General features: G+C 37.1%; 1 protein-coding gene and 1 long non-coding RNA gene across 8 annotated transcripts in view; one reads left to right on the top strand and one right to left on the bottom strand.

Annotated features, from left to right (window-relative positions):
• LOC134808280 (uncharacterized) overlaps positions 1-8,751 on the bottom strand; it is a 206,151-nt gene extending 197,400 nt beyond the window's left edge. For 2 of the 3 annotated variants that reach the window (XR_010150896.1, XR_010150894.1), the window contains exon 1: positions 7,130-8,751. This is a non-coding gene — a long non-coding RNA (uncharacterized LOC134808280). The remainder of the gene's footprint in view (positions 1-7,129) is intronic. The other variant, XR_010150895.1, reaches the window with a different exon arrangement.
• A 1,060-nt stretch (positions 8,752-9,811) lies between these two features.
• NOVA1 (NOVA alternative splicing regulator 1) overlaps positions 9,812-14,693 on the top strand; it is a 151,512-nt gene continuing 146,630 nt past the window's right edge. For 3 of the 5 annotated variants that reach the window (XM_001170656.7, XM_001170675.7, XM_001170491.7), the window contains exons 1-2: positions 9,812-10,013; positions 11,761-11,904. In XM_001170656.7, the coding sequence (XP_001170656.1) occupies positions 9,878-10,013; positions 11,761-11,904 (280 nt within the window). In that variant the 5' untranslated portion in view covers positions 9,812-9,877. Of the gene's footprint in view, positions 10,014-10,231; positions 10,742-11,760; positions 11,905-14,693 lie in introns of those variants that run through there. The other 2 variants (XM_054665929.2, XM_009427613.5) reach the window with 1 other exon arrangement.

The raw sequence follows: 14,693 nt of genomic DNA, 5'->3' as shown, positions 1-14,693 counted from the left end.
TAAGCAGTCATTTCCCATTTACCATTTCCCAAGCCTCTAGAAACAGTCTTTCTGTCTTTATGGATTTATCTTTATGGATTTCTGTACGTTTCATGTTAATGGAATCATGTATTATGTGACCTTTTGAATCTGACTTCTTTCACTTAACATACTGTTTTTGAGCTTCATTCATGTTGTAGCATGCGTAAGTTCTTAAGTCCTCTTTATGGTTCAATGATTTCGCATTGGATGACTATCACATTTTGCTTATTCCCTCATTAGTTGATGGAGATTTTGGTTGTTTCCACTTTTGGGCTATTGTAATGCTGTTATATGAATTTATGTAAAAGTATTTGTTTGGAAATCTGCTTTTAATTCTTTTGTGTGTATATCTAGGAGTGGAATTGCTGAGTCATATGGGAATTCTATGTTTAACTTTTTAGGGAAATACCAAAGAGGATGGCTAGAATACACAGGGTGGCAATGTACTGAGAGAAAAGAGCTCCACAGAAATAAAACTTCGGAAATGTGAAAGAGTCCCTTTGAGTCTTCAGCTAAGTACTAATCAGCACATGCACTGGAGAAAACTACTTAAGGATTAGAGGTAACAGCACCTGGTGCTCACACAGCTCTGGGAATTGTTCTTGTTCCCACCACCCACATTGTTGAAAACCTCATAATTCATTATGCATCAGCTGTAGTACTCAGAGGATATTCCCTCAGTTACACAGCAAAATTAGCCCATTACTAAATGGTGATCTGGTCCCACCTAATAAAGCTTAGAAGACCCCAAAATTCCACTTTCTAAAGAACCACATCCCTTGAGAAAGCTCAAGAATATTTATAGGAACACAAAAACATCCAGCATCTAACAAGATAAAATTCACAACAACCGGTATCTCATAAAAAATTACATGCAGAAAAGCAGGACAATTTGATCCATGTTAAAGAGAAAAAGCAGATAGCCAGAATGATACCAGAAATGACACATGGCAGATTCAATAAAAAATGATAATAATTTTTTGTAACTGTCTTCCATGAGCTCAAGAAGGTGGAGGATTTGCTGAACATATTAAGTAGATTCTTGGAAGGTATAGAAAAGACCCAAACTTAACTTTTCACATGAAAACTATATGTTTAATGTTCCTGAGATAGGAAGTATATTAAATTCTTACTTGACCTTTATAAGTAGAAAATTCTAGGCCTAGTGACTACACAAATTTTGATAATTTGACTAGAATTATCAAAATAAAGTCATGGCTTCTGTATTAGTTTGTTTTCATACTGCTATACTGAATTGCCCGAGACTGGGTAATTTATAAAGAAAAAAGGTTTAGTTGACTCACAGTTCAGCATAGTTGGGGAGGCCTCAAGAAACTTACAATCACGGTGGTAGGTGAAGGGGAAGCAAGGCACCTTCTTCACAAGGCAGCAGGAAGAAGTGCTGAGTGAAAGCTAGAAGAGCCCCTTATAAAACCATCAGATCTCGTGAGAACTCACAGTCACAAGAATGGCATGGGAGAAACAGCCCTCATTATTCAATTGCCTCCACCTGGTCTCTCCCTTGACACATGGGGATTATGGGATTATGGGAATTACAATGCAAGATGAGATTTTGGTGGAGACACAAAGGCTAACTATATCAGCTCCTCAGTCAAATTCTGGATAAACTGTGAAAGTTTTCTTAAGTACCTGGAAGGAGGTATTTAAGAGGTTAGTTACCAAAGTGACTAGTTCCTCCTGAAAGTGGAGACTCCAAGCACATTTGGGCCTGCAATTGCTCTCCATTCCCCCTCTATCTTCCTGACACTGAGCTTGCTTAGTCAGTGCCCACAATTGTGTAGTCCAGTTCCCTTACTATGATTCTGTTACTATTTATCTATATTAAAAAATAAAAATTAAAAATATGTGTATATACTTATTGGTTTTATTTCTCTGATTTCTCTAGTTGAAACTTGACTGATGTATACCTAAAAAGATTTGGACATACCAGGCAGTTGCAATACATGTATTTTATTAGGGGAGAGGTTTGAACAAAATGTAAAATAACTTTATAAGACCATCAAGGAAATTTAAATACAGATCAGATATTTGGTGATATTAAGGAGTTTTGTTAATTATTTTCAATCTAATATTTTAGTTTTCTTAAAAAGTCTATAATACTTTTGAAGAAAAATGATGTGACAGAATTTGCTTCAAAGTATCCTGAGGTAAGGGTTACAAAGGAAACCAGAGTGGTCAGTTGATAGTTTTGAATGTGGGTATATAGTACCTGGGATTCATTATACTATTTTATCTCTTTTTGAATATGTTCCACATTTTTTATAATGAGAAGGTAAAATGAAAAAAAAACTATTTTTTTTACTATTTTTTCTACCGCTACTACAGAATTAGAACAGCTCTACTCAGTTTCTTTTTGTCTCCCTCATTCTATCATACAAATAAACACACACACACACACACACACACACACAATCTCTGTATATATATATATGCACATATACATCCACATGTAAATGGTATTTTTTAATAAGTAAGCTCAATTTGCTCTCAATTATATGAAATGATACATGGATACAATAATTTAGAATTATATGATGTAAATTACACACTCACGACTTAGCATGGTTATGACTACATAGGGAAACCAAAAGATTAAATATTAAGGCAAAATCTAGGAATGATTATGGTAATGTTTTTCACATCCAAATGGTTTATGGTAATGTATTTTTTTAATATACAAGGATGCCAATTTGTTATTTTACTTATAAACACAAATAATCTTGTTATAACTTTTTATTATTTGACCTGTAATAAACACTGGAAATAGCAAACTACATTAGAAAGGAGCCTTGACCAGAGGCATTAAAAGCTTATCCAGAAGTCAAGAAATACTATTGCTTATTTGAGTAGTAGGAAGTAAACAGATAAGAAATCTGAATAATCCATAATGCAAACTATTCCCTGATGCCATCTGTGTGTTTACTATTTATCATTTGAAGCTGCATTTCATCATATTTATAACATCTCATTTATTATTTCTTCAATTCACTTCATCTTCCTATATACAGTATTTTTTAATGAAGGAGCTATCCTATAAAAATGATTGTTTCCATATTTAAATGTGAAAAGATACATTTAAAAAATTACATTCTACCAATTCCTATGTCTATTTTTGATCTCCGGCCTTAGCTCTAGCTAAGAACATCACGAAAGGCGATGTGACAATGTACTAATTTATTACACCACAATGATGGCATAAGAGTGAAATATGATAAATATTTCTATTATTTACACATAGAGGAATTGCAACGTCAAGTAATCTTATGAATCCACAAAATCTTATGGTTAAAATGGAAAGGTCCACAACAAAAAGTCATAGCTCTTGAGTATTATTAGGGTGACCATATAATAATCTAAGTTAGGACAATTTTGAGGGTATTAACAATTGTTCTGGGACATCTGGCCTAAGCTAGGATCATTTGGGGGCAATTGGACTTGGAGTCACCCTAGGCTTTATCAGAATACAGTATATATGGTATATAGTCCAAGTGATTTAAAACTTGGTTGACAAAACATATAAATACTAGTCAGTTATTGTTTTGTTAGTCTACTTTTGTAGTTCTTTTTTAAGATCGTTTTTCTTCTCCTTTTATATCTTAACATCTTTATCTTTCATTGTTTTACTCCAGAAATTTTTCACATCCGAATGTTTTAAAAGATGCAACTATCACATTTTGAACTGTGGTTCCAAGAAAGTGTATTTTCAACTGTAGATTTTAATAAGTATTATTGTTTTTAAAATGCAAAAATACAGATAGTAAGTATATTGAATATATTCTTTACATTAATCTTGTTTTCCTTTGTATTTATTTTTCATTGTGCCTAACGGTACATCATCAAAATGTGTACTGCTAACTCATTTAAAAATACCTGGTAAGGTACATATTATGTACATTGATTTTGATAATATTCTTTGTCAGATTCTACAAATGGTAGAAAATATACTATTTTTTTCAAGAAAAAGGAACTTACAGAGCATCTATCAAGTCTCCTATTATACAGATGGGAAAATTAAAATTCAGAGAAGTTAAGCTACTGTAAGTCACAAAGTTAGTGCGTGGAAGAGTCATGACCAGATCATCAATTCAAGGTTCCTTTTTTAACTATTTTGAAATAATTTTAGACTTAAAGAGGAGTTGCAAATATAGTAGAAGTTCTCCTGTACCCTTCACCCAGCTTCCCCTAATGTTTACATAACCATTATACAATTATTATGAAGTTCTTTTTTTATTGCACTGTGTAGTCTTAGTTCAGATTTATTGCCTTTAAGTCAAGTGTGTAAAGTACGAAATGATACATTTCATAATATTTAGAAAAAGTGCTAGAAAAATTAATGATCCATTAGAAACCAAGGAAGCATATTCAGTGCCAAAGAATTTAGTATTCTTTCTAATCCTAACATATCTATTAGGATGACATATTTACAATTGGAATATTAAGATTTGGGGACTTTGAAATAGTATAGAACACATTTATCTCTATATATAAATTAGTGTGAGCTTTCATACTTTCATAAACATATCCACCAATAGTGAATTTATTATTAAGTAGAGAAACATGAAAACTATTTAATTTTTGACAAGGTAAAGTACAATAAATAATTTTTCTATTAGTGAAATCTCAGAAAAGTATTTCTAATCAATATGTCTATTTATAGAACTTGTTATAAAAGAATTGGGATAGGTCATGTATCTTTTGGTATATATTTGCTCCTATTTTCTTTGTGCTACATTGAAGAGCAACAACAAAACAATAACAACAACAAAATCAGAATACATACATTGATTCTTCATGACTTATACCTTAAAAAATTAAAAATTTGTTTGTGAAGAGCCCAGAGAAAACAAATTATTCAGGCTTTTTACACTCAGTGCTTGGTTACAGTATTTGAATTATAGAAATTATAAAGCCTTCTTTTTTCAGTACTTCAAGCTTTCCAAATTATTTCATTATCCTTACTATTTAATTCCCAACAATACCTTGTATTAACAGTCTTCTCATTTTCTTTTTCCCTAAATTTAGGTTGATACTTGTAACGAACTGGTAGAGCCTCACTCATATGTCTGTGCTCTATCATTTTAGGGCCCACTGCCCTGATTTTCCGTCACCGTGGGGATGTTCTGACACCAGGAGGTATTAATGCCCCACTGTTTCCAGCCTGTGTAAGGGCAGCGCAGACTCCAGTGACCAGAGAAAATGCTCAGAAAAAGATGCAGTGCTGGCAGTTGAAGACTGGCCAGCATGAATTGAGTTAATGCCACTAGGAATAGATCTTGACCAATGGCTGAAGGGAGCTAGTACATATATACCTCAGCTTTCTCACACTTCCAGTGGGATAGTTCTAGGGCTAGTGTTTTAAACTGGCTCCAAGAAAATCACAGTGAGATTAAAAACAATGACAACTTGCTTGGCAATTTACACTTTTTTTTTTTTTTTTGCTTTCCTTCCCTTCCCTGCCTCACTTCCCATGTCCTACTGTGCTTCCTGAAATTATTTCCAAAATACATTGCTTGCACTTGAATCTTTAAATCAGGGTCTGCTTCTGGTGAGACACAAATTCAGAAAATGTTTTCCCAAAGTGTTCAAGAGACATTCAAGTAGTGGGAGTATTTATGTTTTGTATTATGTTTTGAGTAACAGGATCGATTGTAGGAAAAGCAAGAGAATGGAGACAAAGTGAGTTTAGGGATATCTGTTGATATCAACTATCTGTCCTTTGTCTTGAAAGCCAATCATTGTTACTGAAAAGAGAAAATCTTATGTCTATATTACTTAGCCTGAAACAGGAAGAAAACTCTCTCAATAAAAGACAATAAAGAACAGGGATTTTGTTATTCATATTAATATCATTTTCTATCATAGTTGCTTATAACTAACACAAGTTCTATGGTGTCTTAAGGTGTTATAAATATTATTAAATTAGTAGAGCTGAATCGCTTTGTTAATTAAAAAATAAAATTGTATTTCTTTTTGGAGAAAAGGTCAAATGCTTCTATTATATTTTTAAAAAGTATATTCTAACAGTTTATTTGTAGCATAAAAGGTATATCATACCAAATATTAATAAACTGAGATCTACTGTACATTTTAGTTATTCAGCTTTATTAGCTGATACAAAATGCAGAAAACGAAGGGTAAAATGTTTGTGATGTCCATTTAATCAGAATTATAGGGATATGCAATAAGAATGATGTAGAAGTATAATTTTTTTTAAAAAAACAACAAAATATACTAAAAAATGGAAGCTTAATTAGAATGTATTCTCTGATAATCTTCATTGTCTAGATTATTAATAGTTCGTAGCTGACTGATACTTTGATGTCTGACTAGGTCTTGGGATAGTCTCTGTGATTCCTGGCATATCATACCTAAGTTACCATTCAGCATCCCATCCATATTAAAAATTATATCTACCATTTCTGGGCCCCATGGAGTGATAGGTATAATAGTATTTAAATATTAAGTCTGAAGAAAGAAATCAGAGAAGGGTCAAATAAATACTATAAGAATACAGTGTGACTTTTATTTAATAGCATGTATCTGTAAAGCAATTTAACTTACAAGCTCTTTTTCAACTTAACTGATGCATGGCAATGCCAAATATTTTCTAAACTATGTTAGATATATTTTATTTTTAGAAATTTGTTAAACTAAGGTTTTCTAATTCTAACCTCAGACTTTCTCCAATTCAAAATTACATTCTACTGAATACTTTGCTCGAGCTTTAGTGTAATATATTTGAATTATCTGTCCTTCAAATATCTTTGTCCACTGTTGTTTACTGTTTTAAAACAATCTAGTGCCAAATACCAGCCCTTTTGTAATTTTTCATTTAAAAACGTCCTTACATAATTTTGTACACTGAACACTTTGTACAACGTCTGGCATCAGCCTTTTACTATCTTGAATACCACATACTTATTCCAAACCCTTTTTCCTCATCACAGCTCCATTTGTACCCAATTGTATGTTTAATTCCTCTTTATTTTGGTCATGAAGGCTATATAGTGGTTTCCTATAACATTACACATCGGATCAAAATTTTCGACTTTGGTTAATAGACCTTTTCCAATATGCACTAACTTACCTGCTTTCCTTTTCTTTCAGCTCTCAGCATACCTTCTTCACTGATTGAGGCAAACGTGTTTTCCGTAGTCCAGATGAACTTTTAGTCCCAAACTAAACGTTATTCTCTTCCTCATTCAGTGGACTGATATCTCTCATTGCTTAAAAAGCACCAGAAATCCCAATGCCTCCTAGATGATTCTTCCAACAAGAACGCTATGAGGAGCGTTAGCATTCCTTGCTATTGCCTATTTAATCTATCAGGAATTAAATTTTATTCTATTCACTTTGGTTATTGCCTAGATATGCATATATTCTTGGTTAGAATATCATAATTACAGTGAAGTTCCTTCTTATGCTAGCTTAGTATGAAAGCCATCTTTTTGGTTGAATTTTGTAGTGGAAAGTATAGGGAAGGAATATCTTCATTCTACAAATCTAGTGAATATGTTTATACCTTTGTACAGCTTAGAATACATTGCCACAGTCTCTCTCGTTTGACTCCCAAGAATGGTGGAAATTGGTTGGAGTCTCAGTCTCTGTTTTGAGTGGGAGGGAATCCGGAGCTCTAATGTATTGCAATACCTAAGACAGCAGCCTTTGCAGTTACGAAGACCTGAGTTTGAAATTACTACAATGTTTATAACTGCGTAACTTCGGGTAAATTTCTAATATCTTTAAACCTAAACTACCTCATAAAATGGGGACAGTAATAACTACACGACATACTGCATGTAATTGACACAGCATGCAAAGTGGATTGTTTGCCACGTGGTAAGCCCTTAATAAATGGCAACACGTTAAGAGATTTGCCCAAGATACACTTGTAAAACAGCCTACAAGGACCAGAAACCAAGGAAGATTTCAGACTCCGAATCCCATGCTTTTCTACTACCCTGCTTCCTAAAACACTGAGTTAGTTAAACTACTAATTTGATGAACGACCTTGAGCAAAATACTTCACTGAGTCAGTTTACTCATCTGTAAAATGAGGGACTTGATTTAGATAATGCCTAACGTCCTTTCAGAGTCTATTCCAGCTACATTAGATGTTTTATCCGGTGTTGTAGGGTTGACGTTCAGGTCCGTGATATGTCCAAGATCTGTATAATCATAAGCCGTGCACATGGCAATGAATTTTATTCCGGCACTCGTATTTCGTTCAATATTTAGTTCTGTGTGCACACTCAGCTGTTGCCTGTCTTTAGTCTGCCTACCAGCGCCTTGTGAAGGGAAGACCCACACCTAGCTTTATTTATTTATATCCTGGCTTGTTCCCGAAAGGATTTAAGGCGGCGAGTGACACTCTAAGTCCCCTAACGGTGTCACACAGTGCGATTAAGAAATCCTCTTTGGATGAAATCATACCGTAGAAAATCGCCGATGAGTGAGATGCTAACTAATTAATGTCTTTTACCCAACTCTTAAAAATAAAAACTAATGCACCTAGCAAGAAGTCCTGGAAGCATACAGTGCTGGCTCTCCCTCCAGCTCTGACGCTGTCCCACCCGTTGTCAACGGTCACTCGAATGCCCTTCTTAGACTAGCCAAAATTGTCGCCGCTCCAGTACCAGCTGGACCAAGATCCCATCCCACCCCTTCGCTGCCCCTCATCACCAAAGTTTCCTGATTGGGAAGGGGCCCGAAGAACCTTTCTCACATTTCTATTTTATTGGCTGGCACGGCTGTCAGTAATCTCTCCTTCCCGCCTTCTAGCCTAGCGCGTTTCGTGGACCCCTTGGTTTCTGCGACAAGCCGCTTACGTTTGCCTGAGCCGTGTTGCCGGGGACCAGCGACCTTTCACCCCTCCCTTCCCACAGGAGCGCCCCGGCCCCCGCCCCCGCCCCAACCGCCGGCGCGCGTCCTCACCGCGCACGCGCTCCCCTCGCGCGCGCACACGCCCGCGCACACACGCTCCCTCGCCCCCGCCCGCGGAGTTCCCCCTCACCCCTCAGCCGCCCCGCCGGCTGAAGCATCGGCGCTGGGAGGCGGCGGCGCTGCTGAGAGGCAGGGACCCGAGCGCGAAGTGTGTGGGAGTCTACGAACTCAACCCCTCTCTACCCCCCCCCTCACAGCCACCCCCTCCCTCCCCGCCAGCCCCCCCCAACAAGCGGGAGAAATAATGAGCGAGACCGGGCGGCAGCAGCAGCAGCGCCGAGCAGCCCAGGCAACGGCAGAACCGCTCCGGCAGCGGCGGCGGCGGCAGCACCAGCAGCGGGAGCGAGCGCAACGCTAGCGCGGCGCGGGGACCGCCGCGCTCCTTCCCGGCTCCTGCCCTCCTCTGCCGCTCGCTCCTCTCTCGGCATCCACCTCCTTCCCCTCCTCCTGCTCATTCACTCTTTCCCTCACTCTCCCCTCCTCCTCGGCTTCTCCCCGCGCCCCGCCAGCCCTCGCGCTCTCCCACTCCCTCTGCCCGTCCTCCCCGGTCCCCTCCTCCCGCTCATTCACTCGCCCCTCTCCCTTCTCCACTCTCTCCCCCTGTCTCCTTTCTTCTTCTTCTTTCACCCTCCGTCTCTCACACCCCCTCCATTCCCCTGTCTCCTTTCTGACACTGCACTGCAGCTGCTCCTCAGCCCTGCCCCCTCCCCAGTGAGAACAAACCAGCAACATTGCTTTTTTTCCTAAAGAGATTTATATTGATCCGATTAAAAAAAAAAAACCTTAGGAAACCCCAAACGCAAAAAAAAAAAAAAAAAAAAAAAGAAAGAAAAGAAAAAGCCAAAACAAAAGGGAGAACCTTCTCCCGGTAGCAGCGGCAGGAACTGCAAACATGATGGCGGCAGCTCCCATCCAGCAGAACGGGACCCACACTGGGGTTCCCATAGACCTGGACCCGCCGGACTCGCGGAAAAGGCCGCTGGAAGCCCCCCCTGAAGCCGGCAGCACCAAGAGGACCAATACGGGCGGTGGGTATCGCTTCCACCTCCCCGCTGGCCCCATCCCCCGCCGCCCGCCCCTGCCTCCCTCCCTCGCCGTCCTCCCTCCCTCCTTCCCTCCCTCCCTCCCGCGGCCCGGACACCTCCAGCCCGAACCCGGCGGCTCCTGCGCCCCTGCCCCGCGCCCCCTCCCCTGCACCTGCCCCGCGCCTAGGTGTCCCCGACACATTTCCATTTCTGTGTTTATCATTCATCAAAATGGCGACCAGTTTTTCGGAATAGACCTATCTTTCCATTTAATCGGTCCAGAGGTTGACCATGTAAATATCCTAGACCTGGGCAAGAAGGTCCATTCAGGAGGAGGAGGAGGATGACCCCGGAGTGAGGTGATGGCCGCCCGAAGATGCGCGCTGCGTTTAACAGTCTGATAAAATAAATAAATAAATGGCACTTGGGTAGCGGATTGCGAATGATTGGGGCGCCGGAGAGTTTTTCCTCTCTCCATCCTCTTGCTTTGGGCCACAAGTAGTATGCAAAATCTTGATGAGTGCATGCCCTTACCGCACTTAGATTGTCGGTGCAAATATTTCATTGATTTGTCTTCAGGGGGGTGCATACGAGGGTGGGGGTGTCTGGAACGGTGACTTGTTAGTTAACATCCTGCGCTTCCTTGGAAGATGAGTTTTAACGGGACCGATATCGCTTCTTCATTTGCACTGGAATCATCTTAACAATGCACCCAATGCATCGAAGCAGAGGTGAATTTATCTCCAGCATATGCATTGTAGACGGATGGGGGTCTTTTGAGTGGCACACCACAACATTTGGAACATTCATTCACATTAAGAAAGCTGGATTTACCGGGGTGTCTCCTGTATAAGATGTGATCAAGTTGACGGAAATTAAAGTTTGTGGAGTTGGCTTAATTTTCTAAAACGTTTCATTTTATTTTTCTTGGTTCTTCCACCCCCTTTCCGTTTTAAAAGTTGTGATTATTTTGGGAAAGGAACATTACCTGTTTTGTCACTTTTAAGCCTATTTAATATAAATGACTCCTAAGCTTTTTAGTATTGGCAGAATTCTTCTTAAGGTCCTTTAATTAATGAGCTTAAACGAGATCACGGTAGACTAAGAAGTGCTAAAGAAATGCACTAGGATTAGTTAGATTTGCCAGTCCACCACACTGAGTTATTTCCTGGCAGTTATTGAAGACTTGGAATACACCCCACAGTTTGGGTGGATTATTTGGTAGGAGAATGGTTGTTTTGCGGACTTTAAGTAGGATATAGGCAATGGCTAATTGTAGTCCTTATGTGTCTGCTAATGACAAATAAATATAGCTCATCACTATTTACAGTCCTGGGCTTTTCTTCTTTTTTAATATGTTAAGTGAAGGTTTGTCATCTTATAAACCTCTGAAGTTTTGTTAAAGGGTCAGTTCATTTCATTTTGCCACAGATAGAATTGGAAGATTTCCATGTTTGGAATAACAACTGGAATTTAGTCATCAGTTTTTACAGTGCTGCAAAATAATAGAATATGTTTATATTTTAATTCCAAGCTTGAAAGTATAAATCCTATAAAATGGGAAACATTTTGTACCTGTTTGTTTTTCAATGTAATTGGCTTATTTTCATTCTCAAAAAATGTTTAACTTCATATTTCCTGCAGTTATATACCCAGTGCTTTAGTTGCTGTTTTTCTCTCTTGAGGGTGGAGAGGGGATACAAAGTTTGAAATACTGTGTTAACCGAGTATATTTCTTTGCATTTTTCAGAAGACGGCCAGTATTTTCTAAAGGTTCTCATACCTAGTTATGCTGCTGGATCTATAATTGGGAAGGGAGGACAGACAATTGTTCAGTTGCAAAAAGAAACTGGAGCCACCATCAAGCTGTCTAAGTCCAAAGATTTTTACCCAGGTAGGTGCAATGGTGAAGAGATTGTTTGATGAGCTCCCCACAGGAAAGAAAGATCTACTTGTGTTGTGTGCTGTCTTGAAAGAATTTTTAAGCAATACTGGAGACTTTATTTAGATATTGCTTTATAGGAATATATTGTGGAAAAATTTTCAGATTATTTCTATTGTTGATTATGCCTTTTTCCTATAATTGTTGTACCGTGTATGTGAATTAGACCAGTTTCAAGATGATTCGGGTATTTCTGAATAATTCTTATTAGCAAAAAAACTCAAAAATTTAAAGATAGAAACCTGGACAGCTGGCATCAGGAAATAGGGTTCTTCTGAAGTTTTCAGACATCATTGTAATGACAATTAGCTTAGAGTGAATTCAGAAGAGGGGGGTAGGGAGGCTTCTTAAAGAATGGACCATTTACTTCTGAATCCATTATGTACCTCTTTCTGCTTCATTGCTTTGTTTGTTGGCCTTGGAGTGAAGTAAAGAGGAAAAGTGTTGCCTCTTCAGATTTTTTAAATATTGCAGTTTTAATGCAATTGATATAAGGAAATTTATACTGTTATGCAAGAAGTAAAATAATGCTTCAGAATTCATGTTAACTTAAGAGCTAAATTTGATTAAATATGTTGACAGTTAGTGTAGTACAGTAACCTACTGGAATATGGGAAGTTTCCTTGGTGGTATAAATTTTTTGTTTTTCACTTTCAAGTATGCCTTTTTAAGTGTTAAATAGTTCTGCATGTCCATCTTTTTCTATTTTTTTCTTACATTTTGCTAATCACTATATGTATTTTAGGTTTAAGGGAAAAGTCTCTGTAATTGAGTAGTACATTTCCTAGATAAAACATTATCAGCTGATTTGCTTTTATTTAAATCTAGCTTTCTGTGATTTTTTTAAAGGTTATTTTATCTTTATGGCTATCAAAAACGTTAATTCAGTGCTGAGGGAACCAATACTGCTTTAATTTTTTTCTTCCTGGTGGAAAAGAAAAGCTGATTTGCTTTCAGTGATCTAATTCAGTAAGAGTTCTTTAATACAGCAAAGACATCTGGCATGAATGTAAGCAGAACATTTGGAGGACTTCTTTTTCATAGCCAATCACTTGGTATTAGAAATGGACCATTATACTGGATAAGAAGGTTTTAGAATGGTTGAAACTATCATTTAGTTTTACAAATTAAATGTAGTATTTTTTGTAAACATTAAACTTATTAAACTAAAAAGTAATATATTAGACACGATGTTCCTCTAAAGTTTGTTTCCTATGAGTGTAGTTTTGCAGATGGCTTTCCTTGTCTCTGAAACTTTCCTTATGCATTAAGAAAGTTTGCTAACATATTCACATTCATATGTTTAAAAGGTATATTATGATAAAAAAAATCAATGTGGAATTGTGAAAACCCTTAGTACAAATAAAAGCACTCAAAAGAGCTTGATTGCAGAATTAATAACATGATAGTTCTAGGAAAAGAGCTGCAGTGGTAAATTAAATTCACTGTCAATAGATGAAAATGAAATAGCTTTTTTGCATTATACATGAGGTGGTATCAGATGTGCAGGGATGTTACAGAAAATTGGTGTTTATCAAGGATATTCCAAATAGTAAATTAAATGCCTTTTCATTTGAATATAGTTTATTTTCAGTGGATTGGAAAGGGTGCACTGAGAATTAGATCTTTTGTTTTTAGTCCACTTAGTTGTACATTTTTTGCTTATTACATTGAAATTGATTATTTTATTTATAGTTCTGAGGCATGTTATTTGTATAGAGCAAGAATATCTGTTGGAAAAAAATGGAAAGCTGGAATGCGTTGAATAAAATTTTGTGTGTGTGGTGACGTAACCTGATCAAATGTGAGTTGAAATGTTGGATAAAAGAAGGCTATACTTTGCCGGTAACAGGTGGAAACCAATCACACAGTGTGGGATCAATTTTAAGGATAAAATAAAGCCTTGTAGTTTATAAGAAGCTTAAAGAATTCTGAACAGTTTGTATTAAAATACAATTTTAACTAGATTATTACCTGTTTGGACAGATAATCTCTTTGCTTCAGATCGACTTTAATTTTAATAGTCTTTCTCTTCGCACTTGACCACAAGTCTGCAGAATAATTTTAAGATCCCGGTATTCTTCAACATAGCCTCTGAGCGCTTTTCAGTTTCTCTTACTCAGATGTACGTAAGGGACACTTACCTTGTACATCTCAGATGAGCTAAATTATAAACTGTGATCATATCATCAAGTTATAAAGAATTTCTTAGAGGTTTAATGAAATCATTTGGAAGCCCGTTTTTGTGTCTTTCATACATATATGAAGTTCTTAAAGCTATATATATGTATATTTATGACTGTCATAATCTACTAGAACAAATATGCCTAATGTTTATTTCATGAAGCCCCTTTTCTGTTTCTCATTTGGTAAGAGCATATTTGGGGAAAAGTCTACTTTAGTTGTATAACCTAATGGATTTTCTCAAATTACCCAAGTTTTTAAGCAGAATGTAATTGTGTTTGTAAGGTTTAGTTAAAATACTAGTGTGTTTTCAGAAACTTTCTTCAGGATGTGTAACACAATACAGACACACTCGGGACATTTTAATACATTTTAACTCAAACGATAGGTACTTTAAAGAAATTATAGCCAATATAATTTCCTTGTATGCTTATTTGTTTTTCTTATTTCTTTTGAAAATATCTTAAGCAACCCTGCCTTTATGAGTAATTTTTAGAATTATGGTTGAAATGAAAAAACATTTTTGTACACTAATTGAGAATTTGTACAGCTGGATA

The sequence above is a fragment of the Pan troglodytes genome, chromosome 15 (assembly GCF_028858775.2).
Source record: "Pan troglodytes isolate AG18354 chromosome 15, NHGRI_mPanTro3-v2.0_pri, whole genome shotgun sequence".
Taxonomy (NCBI): Eukaryota; Metazoa; Chordata; class Mammalia; order Primates; family Hominidae; genus Pan; species Pan troglodytes.
Note: the sequence above shows the minus strand (reverse complement) of the source record. Positions and strands in the feature narration are given on the sequence as shown.